Source organism: Gossypium arboreum, chromosome 9, assembly GCF_025698485.1.
Source record: "Gossypium arboreum isolate Shixiya-1 chromosome 9, ASM2569848v2, whole genome shotgun sequence".
NCBI lineage: Eukaryota > Viridiplantae > Streptophyta > Magnoliopsida > Malvales > Malvaceae > Gossypium > Gossypium arboreum.
Genome location: NC_069078.1, coordinates 34,526,172 through 34,537,627, shown reverse-complemented (window position 1 = coordinate 34,537,627; position 11,456 = coordinate 34,526,172). Strand labels below are relative to the sequence as shown.

Here is an 11,456-nt window from a genome sequence, read left to right as displayed (position 1 = left end):
TTTTTTTATCAATAATACGATGGAGCAAACAAAGTATTACTGATCTACTCATCATTTTCAAATATTGGAGCGATTCTTATCATTTTGCCATGATATTCATTATTACACACTGTCGATTTTTTGAATTTAAGTTTAAGAATTCCTAAATGTATTAAAAGAAACCTACTATAGACTAATTACAATTATAAATAAGGAATTTTACTTTTATGAATCACTTTTCACACAACTATCCTAAACTAAACATACCTATTCACCCATCACAATTTTTTAATTTTATCGAAGAATTATTATCCTCATCGAATATCAGAGATAATAATATACTCGTAATAGTCTAGCAGTTACTTGGTATCTATATGTAATGGAAAAATGAATGACAAAATGCACAAATATTAAAACATATATCTACTGCATACTATATATACAACACAACATACCCCCAAACCTAAATGATGCATTGTCCTCAATGCATGAACAATGAAACATTTAAAAATGCAAAAAACAACAACTTACAAATATAAAAATGCAATGACTACCAAATATGAATGCATGAAACATATGTTATAAAATGAAAAAGATGCAAGTGAAAAAAAAAACAAAAGCTTGAAAGGAGTTTGGGTTACTTTAATTAGGTTAGGTTGATTTTCTGGCAGCGCATTTGTAGTGCTGCTTCCTTTCCACTTCACCAACATCATCTTGAACTAATTTCCCAGCAGCTTGCTTATAGCGCTTCCTTTTTAGCTGTTTAATTGGCACCTCTTTTTCATCATCAGTATATGATTTTGTGAGATCATCAATCAGTTGATGAACCGTACGCTCTTGCTTAGTCATAGGTGTAGTGGATTTCGGTGTAGTGGTAGTTGTAGCAAGTGTAGAAGTTTGAGTCATATTAGCTTCATCCTTATCATATTTAATACGCACAAATTCAATTTTCTACTAATCTCCCTCTTTTTTTGTGTTCTTTTTCTCAATAATGGCTTTTTCTCTATCTTCATCATCATCTTTTGGCTCCAACAACAATTCTTTAGGAAAAATAGGGAATGTAGGCATAGGTCGAGTAAAGTTCTTTTGAAGAGATTTCTTAATGGCTTTTTCCAATCATTAGACATATCCCTAAAATAGAGTCATTTCTTCTTAAGCTTGGCTAAGATCAGTGACTATCCTCGGTTGTTGTTTTTCCATCATCCGAAATTGTTATTGCAACATCTCAAGAGCATCAATCAGTTTCTACTCAAAGTCACTGTGAGATGTTGATAGGGCAACATCAGTAGTCATAGGTGGAGAAGTTGTGGATGTAGAGCTAGGATGCTTTGGCATTTCCTCCCTTGAAAATCTCATGGCAACTTACTTGGATATGGCTCTTTTATTGGGGATTTTGTCTTCATTTGCATGAGTAGGAAACTTTACTCTTTGACATAGTGTTGTAATGAGCGACAGAAAGTTTAAGGTACAACGTTCTTTTATGCGCAGTGGTGAACTTCTCTAAAAATAATTTTTTCAACATTTATCTTTAGTTAAGTCTGACAGAGAAAATAAAAAAGAATGGAATATGGTGTTGGATATAAAGATGGAGGAGGAAGGACAGAAAGAAACGTGGGAGAAAGATAGAATTTAAAATTTTAGTTTTTATTTTTATTTAAGTCATTTTTAATAAAAAATTTAATTAGCTTATTTAATGTAATGAAAAGTGTTAAAGACACATGGTATGTTATAATTGGTTGTTGTTTTTCTCTTTTAAATTGCAGCTAATTTTTTAGCTAATAACCATGACAAAATTATACTTTTAAGTGCTGAATTTGAACAAAAGAAATTAATATCAAAGTGAAAAAATAAATATACTTCAAACATAAAATTGCAAATTAAGCCTAATATACATGAATAAATTAGGATTTGAATTTTTCTATTAAGTTAATTTTAAATTTAATAATTGTTGTATATTGGGGTTGAATTTTTTTTATCGAAGGAGGACATGTGTCGTTACATTAAAAAAAGAAAATTACAATCCGCCCGTAACACAAAACGTCAAAACTTAAATAGCCTTTCAAAAAAATATATATATATCCCCCTTAAATAAAGGTATCACTACTTGGTACAAAGAAAAACAGTATTTCTAGTAAACAATGGAAATAGCGAAAAATGACCCACGAAGCGACACTCACGTAAAAGATACCAAAAACAACAAGAGAAAGCTCGCTGTCTCTTGCAATGATGATTCCTACTTCAATCTCCGTCTTTTTCTACGACAGCTTCGATCCCATTTTATTCAGGTTTTAACACCTTCACTTTATTATCCTTTTACCGTTTATCCCATTTTCTTCTTTCATTTGCTTCTTCTATTTCGGGTTTTGGGTACGTTTGGTTGGTTTCTTTTTGGAATTTAATTATAGTTTTGAGTGCTTTCAGCGGATTTTCAGTGTTTTTTTTCTTTTAGGGTTCAATCTATTTTGGGCGAGCAAACTGGGTTTCCATGGATAAAGATAGTGATTTTTAGGAGTTTTGTTTTATTGTATGAAAATGTAACAGTTAAAAACCACACAATGGAATTCTAAATGGTGCCTGTTGAAGAGTCAAATCATGCTTATATTTTAGATGCTAATATAAAAGATGATACAACAGGACCATGACTTGTAACTGGGTCCATTGTATATAAACACCTAAGAAGTCGTATTATAGCATGGAAGGTTCTCAAGTTAAGCTAAATGAAACAAGTAACCAATAGTGTGTATTTTTTAGGCATATGCAAAATGCTCAAATGCTTCTTGATAGCAACAAGGGTTGCTATCTTTCCATACTGATGACTTGTTTCTGTTCCAGCATTCAATTTGTAGATTTCAACTATTGATTCTTAGTTTAGTTTCCATCCTCATATGATGATTTTTTTGGTAAAAATACCATGAGGCCCTTATAATATGGGTTAGATTGTATTTTGTCCCTTCTACTTAAAAAATGAGCAAATTAATCCATATAGGTTATTTTGTCAAGCATGTCAATTTTTAATAATATAAATAAATGAAATTGTAACAAAAAGGATTAATTTATTCTTTGATCTAATATACAAGGAATAATTTGTCCATTTTTTAAGTTGAAGAGGCAAAATGCAATCAACCTCTTAATACTGGGTCCTCTATGGTACTTTTACCAATAATTTTTTGTTTCATATTGTATGAAAGTTGAAAATGTGGTGGAGCATTATGAAATTAATTTTTGTAGCTTAGAACAATAACACAACTGATAAGCAACAAGCACATTTTCACCCTTGTGGTATCTTAATTTCAAGATATTAAATGTGGTGGATTATATTGAAACTATTCTTTGTTCGTTGTACTTTATGCAGTCAACTCTATAGCTTGTTATATAGTTTTTTGTCAAAGTGATGAGTAAGCTGGAAAAGAGAATCAATCACAGATTTGTTAATTCCTTTTGCCATTTTTTCAACATAGGTTCTTGGGACACCTGACTTCAGAAACTGCAAGAAATTAAAAATAGCTAGTTCCTTATGATAAAAGTAATAAGTTCCTAATGTTGCACTAGGTGTATATTCTTACTAATTTTTAGTTTGCATCCTACTTTCCATTGGCTGAATATGAGCTAATTTTGTCAACAAATTTCTGGCAAGGCATTAAGAACCGGAGATAAATATGATTATCGATATTTGATATGCTTACACTCAAGCTTAGTGAACAATTTGAAATGTATATAGTGATAATACATACACTACATCCAGTATGTGTTTTTTCAGACATGAAGCTTATTTTATATTTATACAAACAGATGATAGCGGAGACAGACTCAGCTGTGGTGGATCTGCAAAATGAAGATTGTGTAGAAAAATCAACAGTGTGGAAGATGAATGATGGACGACTTCGTGGTAGCTATATTGTGAACCAGTTTACCATGGGATAACAAAGGAGTCATATCTAAGTAATAAGCAAACCAAGTCAATATGACGTGAAGCAAAAAAATTGCAGTTGAAGCCATGAAAGATTACTACAGTTTTTGAAACTTGGATTACAGCTTAGGAAGAAGCCACTTACTATTGTAGATTTCTTCTCTTTTTGTGATTTTGCTCCATTAATCCCCATTTTCATTTCCTATTGTTACAGCAATGCAAAACCAATGTAATCTCTATTGGATAAACACGGATTATGATATATATATATATATGTATAAACCATTGCAGAACGACTTCCAACAGTTGAGTGGACTCAATCAAATAAGTTAATATTGTAGGACATTCTTGTAACCCCACTTGGAATTCCTATGGTGGAACACCACATCCCTCCCTTACCCCAGGAAATGGTATGGCTCTGTCAGAAGTCATGGAAAAGCATGATGGCATCATCAAGCTTCATCTGTGATGATTCCAAGAGTAATCGTTTTCTTAGTCGGTTAACACGCTTATCTTGCAGGACATTCGAAAGCTGAAAAATTCAGCACACCATATTATTAGTATGAGATACATAGAATTCTTCTGCTGGAAAAAAAGACTGTGCAATGGCAAAGGGATTCAAGTATCTGTACCTCCTTTTCCTGTTCCAACTCGAATGCCACTCGTTGGCTCAAATTAAAGGCAGCATGGAACATCTCATCTAGAACATGCACCTTCAGAGTGTTCTTGTTCACCTTCCACAACTGGAAGGGTATTTGTTTAACTCCTATCTGTAATTTCTGCAGGCAGAATATAAGCACAATTGTTATAAACAACCTTGGACTGTTTAAAACATTGTCCACTCCATGCGGCAAAAGCACATCACAATCATTACAAGCGCATAGCCGACTGATAATGTAAAAGGACACTTCAGTTCCACAATTAGCAACATTATTTCTTTATTACCAACAAATTACTCATACACTATACGGCACTGCCCAAGATAAACATCTATTTGTAGAAAACATAGTGCTTAAATATCTGATTACACACACCATACATCACCCCGATTATTAGTTTTGAATTTCAGAAAAATAAGTATTATCACATTTATCCATTTGAAAAACAAACTTAATTTTAAATGAATCCAATATAATCTTTTTAAAGCAACATGTAGCAACAGCTAGTCAGAAATATATACAGTTCAATATGTTTACTCATGGGAAGACAAAAGATTTGTACCTCCAATTGCAAATAATCATCCTTCCACAGTTTATAAAGAATTATTGGCGTCTCCTTCTTCTCAACAAATGTGGCATCTGCAACCTACAACATGAAACTATAAGGAAACAAATAGGGCTGTAATTGAAAATGATGTCCAACAAAGACTTTCTTTTTGGATAATAGAAACAATTAATGAATAGACTGGTATGTGTTTTTTTTTTTTTTTTTTCTGTATTCATTTCTCAAGCTAAACAAAATGATTTTGAACACAACAATGTTCTAACTCAGACCCTGATTTTTTTTTCTTTCCCCTTCCGAATCAAAACTCTACTAATCAACTTTCATCCCATCTTAGCCCAGCCCAGCCCGTAGCCACCTGCAATAGCAATATTTCACTCTTTCAGACCTTCTATCACTGCTTTCTAATCATAATGAATGTTTGCAGGTCTTTTGTAGTCAGTAGCAAGAAAACAGTAGGGTATTCTTATTCAATTTAAAATTTTGAAGTTATTCATCTAATACTAATTTCTCATATAGAGTGAAGAAGATATTACTTTAAAGGCTATTCATTCTCAACATGTAAAGGTAAATAAAAGTTCAATAATTTTTAAGTACTTAGTTTTGCTCTTAGGTTATGTGTTTCAAATTTTGTTGGAATTAACAACTAAAGGGTTGTAGTTATGCATGCAGTTTTGATGTTGGATTTCTTAATTTAGTTTTGTCTTTAACTTTTAATTGATAATTTGCTATTGCTACTAGCATATATATATCTTATAAACTCATAGTTGTTTCTTTAAATTCTTGTTTGAAGCATTCGGTCGAATTGAGTAAAAAAATTTTGAGTTAATCGAGTTGATGAGTCCTATTTTATCATTTAACTCGATTTGAAATTTTTTAAATCAAGTCGAGTTAAATGAAATTTGAGTCGAGTCAAATCGAGTAAAATTGTTCAAGTTAAATTAAAAAATTAAATAAATAATTCCATGTCTAAAGCACATAAATTTGGAAACTTTTTCAAAGCAAAATAAGAAAAAAATTAAGATACATTAGTATGATAAACTTGAATCATTAATTAACTTATTTAGGTCCTTGAAATTATTATTTTAATTATTTTAAATATTTAAATTTCCTTATATATTCTTTAGAATTCTTTATAATTTTTAAAAAATATAAATTTTGGAATTTTTATCAATATTTTGAATTTTAAAAATTATTTTGAAATTTTATTGAGTGAGACCAATTTGCTCATTTTCATAACTGATAGGGACCAAAGGAGTATTTACACTAATTTATCATTCAAATTGTAAAATTCAACTCGACTCGAACTCGAAACTCGAATTACTTATTCAAGTTGACTCGAATAACTCAATTCAATTAACTCGAAATTAGAAATCTTTTTCAAATCAAATCAAGTTTTGCTCATCCCTAAACATATCCTTCACAAATATGTTCATCAACAAATTCACCAAACATGTTTTATTATACATTCATGAACAAACACATAGGTCTGTTCTATTTGTTCAAAGCCAGCTCGTTTACAACCCTAAAACGAGCAATTCCGGTGCAGTAAAAGATTTCAGAAACATTCTTAAAACCACTACTATATATATCAAATGGCAATGGCAAAAGTCTACAGTGTTATCTCTGTTAAAGGATTGTTACCTTATCAGTTTCAAGTAGGTGACCACTGTTCGATAGTAGCCGGAACATTCTATATGCATCCCTTCCATATCTTTTCAACACAATAGATTCCACCTGCAATATGCGATATTTTAAAGGTCATCTGGCTGAGAGGAGCATGAGCAACTCGAATATTTTAACCAACACAGAAATCAGAAATACCTCCTCATTCTGAGCTAGTTCAATTATTTTCTTGAAATCTGTTAAAAAGAAAAAGTGTCACCAGAAATATAAAACAAATTAATCAGCCAAAACAAAGATAGACTGAGAAAAATGGCATACGAACCAACACTGTATGACTCATTGGCTGCTTTTACAAAGGGTGGGCAACTCAACTGAACAAGGGAGGCTCTAACACGATCAAAGGTTATATTACGACCTTCTTCACTCTTTATCACCTCTTCGTAAATGGAACTGAGTGACAGTGGAACTGTAAAATGCAGTTTTATCAATAATAGAAGCAATAATTAACAAAGTGGCATGAGCCAAAGGCATCACCCCCACCCTCTTGCTTTTATCCTTGAGCTAAAATATTGTTTACATCAAAGCATCTAGGACCTCTTTTTCACATATTAATTAAGATCTGTTACTCGGACTAAAGTGTGTGTCAGATAGGATACATTTGAATATGGGTATGTTTTAGACACGGGCATGTTCATTTCTTTATAAGCATTTCTATGTATTTGGAGAATCCTTGGAGAGTCATGTCCCTGCATCCATGTCCTGATGTGCATTGGACATAGGTACTCTGAGAAAATGAAGAGTTGGAGAAAGATGGTTAATATTACTTTAAAGACACTCTGTGGACGTGTAGTACTTTTTTAAAGTTCATTAAGGAAAAGAACCTAGGACTTTGCAAGTAATAATTTCTGTAAAAGGCAGAATAACCCCAATTCTTGAAGTGATAATGTATTAGAGCCATGTTTGCATTACAGAAAATAAAAAATATATCTGAATATGATTCTGGAAGCAAAATAAATACATAATTGTAGGTGTTCAAAGATAGTTAGCAACCATATCTAAGATTATCTGACCTGAATTCTCTGTTTTAACTTTCTTCTCTGCACTTCTAGTTGCTTCCAGCATTGCACCAAAGACAATAACAGCTCCATCATCGAAGCGTGCCCTCACATTCTCAATGCAAGCCTAGAAATTACACACAACTTGACATCCATTAAACAACAAGAAGCAAGGATTACTGAAGTACAAGCAAGGTTTCATCAAGCATCTAAGCCCATTAGCTCTGTAATTTGTAAGGAAACACTTTTGGCCAGTAGAGTAATCAAAGAAATAGAGGGGAAAAAGCCTTTGAAGGGACAGTTAACTGGACCCTTGAAGTCGTTACTTCTGTTATTCACTACTCTGAATTTTTTTTACCAAGGAGTACATGAAAAAAGAAATTTAAAAAAAAAAAAAAGAGAAGACTAAAGAAAATAAGGGCATTTTTTAAATAAAGTTTGTCCAGCAAAAGGAAATGGCATGCTAGTTTACAAACTTTAGATAGACTGAGATCTCTAAAAGTCAGATCATCTATATGTGACATCTTTTTTTTTTCAGTGAATTTTTTTGAACATATTGTCAGAGATTTTTATATGGGGACACAGGCTACTCGTCTAAAGATGACTTTCCCCCAAAAAACTTTGAACCGGTCAAAAAACCCCAAGACTTTAATGCTGAAAATTCCCAACAGCACGATCCTCTGGAGTATGGCAATGCTGGTAGAATATCACCACTTCGTAAGTTACATTAGGATTATATACATAATTATCATGGAGCATAGTATTCCTCAAATGAAAAAATAAAAAAATTCTTGACATATGCAAAGAATAATTCAAATGACAAAAGGTAAACTGACCTTATGCCTAAGACACCATATAAACTCATCAAAATTAGCACGCCAAAGAACCACTTGTTCATCTGTAGCCCCACATTCTGCCTCTGACTCTAAAGCATCATGCTTGCGCTGTAAAAGATGGGGAAATGTCAAATTAGCATATGGATAAGTCTAGTCACTTAAAATGATATGTCTTATGCCAACCTTCTCGCCAGGTGTCACACTAGAGGAATTGCTCTTATCCTTCCCTCCATCAGCAGTAGGTTCAGTTTCTGTTGCAAACAAAAATCTTAAGGCTTCAGTAGGCATGGCAGCTTCCACAACACGTTGCTCTAATGTTTCTTGCACTTCAAGTATCTGCAAGGATATATCGAAGAAACTCAACTGTCATGTTTATTCAGGATAAAATTTAAAAAATACACAAGTTGACATGAGGAGGCCACTAACAGTAAGTAGAATATGAATTGCTGCAATAGTTAACTGCAATTGAAAAGGTTCATCTATACTTGTTATGCCTGCCTAGTTCATTTGACAACAGCTCTTCAGAAACTCACATTGACATAACAGAAAATTAAAATATGAATTAGTGTTCCCTAAGTACGTTTCAATAACAATCCTGAAGGGCAAGACTGTGCCGCAATAGACTTTACTTCCAATACCAATCCTCTAATGATGTTTCAATCACCAGAAAAAAACATTTGGCTTAGTAATTTTGCATGAAAGCAATCACCAACTAATTAGACATGAATCAACAAATACCTTGCCAGACTTAGCAGCTCGCTTCCTTGCAGCTTCTTCTTCTTTAGTTGGGTTAGTGAGAACTGGTTCAGAGGCAGGGCATCGTTCAATAAAATGAGCATTAAGTAACTTAACAAAGGCTTCTTGTACAACATCATCTCCTGGAAAATATATAAAAATATATTAAATGAAGATTAATTACTTCAATTACAGGTATATCAATCACTTAACTCAGATGAAGTATCTAATCAATCTCTAGTTCCTTTTAACCAAAAGAGAAACTTTAGTGTATATCCAAGAAACAGAAAGTAAACACGGAATTCTGAAAGACTTGCCTCCATTTTGACCTGATTTTGCTCGATCAAACATTTGTTTGAGGGAAAGCCTTCCATGCTGAAGCAAACCCTCAAGAAGTTCAGCACACTACAAAGCCAATGCACAAAATTTAATAAAGTTTTAAAGAATCCATATTTATTTAGGCTCCATTTAGTTTATGCTTTTGCTATTTGTCTGCTGTTTTCTACAAAACAGCCAACTGAAGAGACTGTTAACCTTAATTTTGCTATTCCGGTTCTGGTTAATAAAGTTTAAAAAGAAAACACAGCAGCTGCGCCCACTAAACAGAGATTTAGTCTTAATTTTACAATGTTAGTAGTAATGATGAGTTTACTTGTTTATCAAGTTTCTTGGAGACCATAGTCAAGAACTTGGGAAATCTCCAACGCTGAATTATGTTATCGAACAATGCTATGTACTGAGTGCTCTGTTTTGCTCCATCGCCATGCTCACCTGCATGTTCCATTGCGAATTAATTTAAACAGTCAAAATTAAAAGCAAAGGCAGAAGGTTGCCAAATTCAAATCAATTTGAGATCCAAAACCATTCGCACTCCCATTGTCCCCTAATCCAGACAAAGGGAACTAAACCCTAAACCTAAACAATCCTTTCCCCCACATTCTTAGCAGCCAAACGGAGAATAAATAATTAAGAAGAAAAGGAAGTATAAAATTGAAAGGAATAAGAAAGTAAGAACCAGTTTGATCGAGAATAAAAGCTTGAACGCAATTGTGTTGAATCAAAACAAGTAAGCTGTTCTTGACTTGAGAAGAAGTGAGCTCCGTGGACCGGACTATCGCTTGTAGAGTTAGCGGTCCTTTTCGGAGAAGACACTCACAAACTTTCTGAACAAACCAAAACAACAAAATCAAACCTTATACTACCATTATCATCGTCGTCATCAGAAATTTTTTATAAAATCGCATGAATAAATAAATCTATATAATAATTGTAGGTATAAATTGAATGTTGAAGAGAGAGTTAGATTTATTTACGGCGACGAGATCACCGAAGTGAGCGGTGATTAGATTGACGGCGTATTTGATGCCGTACTGAGTCACCATTGCTCGCACTTGTGCTGTTTCTTTGTTTGATGCTCTATTGACGGAGGAAGATTAAAATATGAAAAATTGAAATTTATTAGGGTTTTAAGTAATTTAGAAATATATGCAGTTTAAAAACAGTTATAAAAAGGGTTTATAGTTTAGCGGTAGACGATTTTTTAGATAATTAGATTAACCATCTCGAAACTATAACTTTTATTTTAAATTAGTCTTTAAACTTTAAAATTTTTAATTATATCTCTAAATTATCAATATTATATCAATATTGTCATTTCATTATAAAAATTATTAATTTAACTGTTAAATGATATGTCAAACTTATGTGACACATTTTAAAATGGAAAATTTAAAGAAAAATGAGTATTGTAAAATGGATATTGTAAAAATATTAATTTTGAAATTATCGAAAAATTTACAAAAACTTTATCGTTCAGTCTTCTTTTTCGATTTTACTTTATTTTTAATTTTAATTTTTAAAAGTTGTGTGGTATCATTCTACTTTTCTTTAAAATTTTCATTTTAAATTATGCCACATAAGAATAAACGTGTTATTTAATGGTTAAATTAATGGTTTTAATAATAGAAGAATCTTATTGATATAACATCAAAAGTTTAGGGATGTAATTTGAACATTATGAAGTTTAGGGGCCAATTTAGAATGAAAGTTGTTTTTTAGAGATGTTTAGTGTAATTAACTCATTTTTTTGTTGTTTTT

General features: G+C 32.2%; 1 protein-coding gene across 3 annotated transcripts; it reads right to left on the bottom strand.

Annotated features, from left to right (window-relative positions):
- Window positions 1–3,990: 3,990 nt before the first annotated feature.
- Window positions 3,991–10,843, bottom strand: LOC108457347 (uncharacterized). 3 transcript variants are annotated; one of them, XM_017756362.2, is made up of 14 exons: window positions 10,673–10,843; window positions 10,375–10,522; window positions 10,012–10,130; window positions 9,677–9,764; window positions 9,363–9,502; window positions 8,808–8,960; window positions 8,625–8,732; window positions 7,804–7,915; window positions 7,056–7,199; window positions 6,932–6,969; window positions 6,752–6,844; window positions 5,108–5,191; window positions 4,519–4,665; window positions 3,991–4,418 (listed from the first exon to the last, which is right to left on the bottom strand). In XM_017756362.2, the coding sequence occupies exons 1-14, from the start codon at window positions 10,739–10,741 to the stop codon at window positions 4,308–4,310; spliced, it is 1,554 nt and encodes a 517-aa protein (XP_017611851.1). In that variant the 5' UTR covers window positions 10,742–10,843; the 3' UTR covers window positions 3,991–4,307. The 3 variants fall into 3 exon arrangements, with proteins under 3 accessions (XP_017611851.1, XP_052875087.1, XP_017611853.1); XM_053019127.1 differs by lacking the exons at window positions 3,991–4,418; window positions 4,519–4,665 and adding an exon at window positions 5,380–5,465 and having other exon boundaries at window positions 5,160–5,191; window positions 10,673–10,842; XM_017756364.2 differs by lacking the exons at window positions 3,991–4,418; window positions 4,519–4,665 and having other exon boundaries at window positions 5,160–5,465; window positions 10,673–10,842.
- Between the last annotated feature and the right edge of the window lie 613 nt (window positions 10,844–11,456).

Coding starts and splice junctions, on each gene's coding strand:
- LOC108457347 (XM_017756362.2), bottom strand. CDS start 10,741: ATGGTGACTCAGTACGGCATCAAATACGCCGTCAATCTAATCACCGCT. Junction 10,131..10,374: donor TTTTATTCTCGATCAAACTG/GTTCTTACTTTC, acceptor TGGAACATGCAG/GTGAGCATGGCGATGGAGCA. Junction 8,733..8,807: donor GTGTGACACCTGGCGAGAAG/GTTGGCATAAGA, acceptor CATCTTTTACAG/CGCAAGCATGATGCTTTAGA.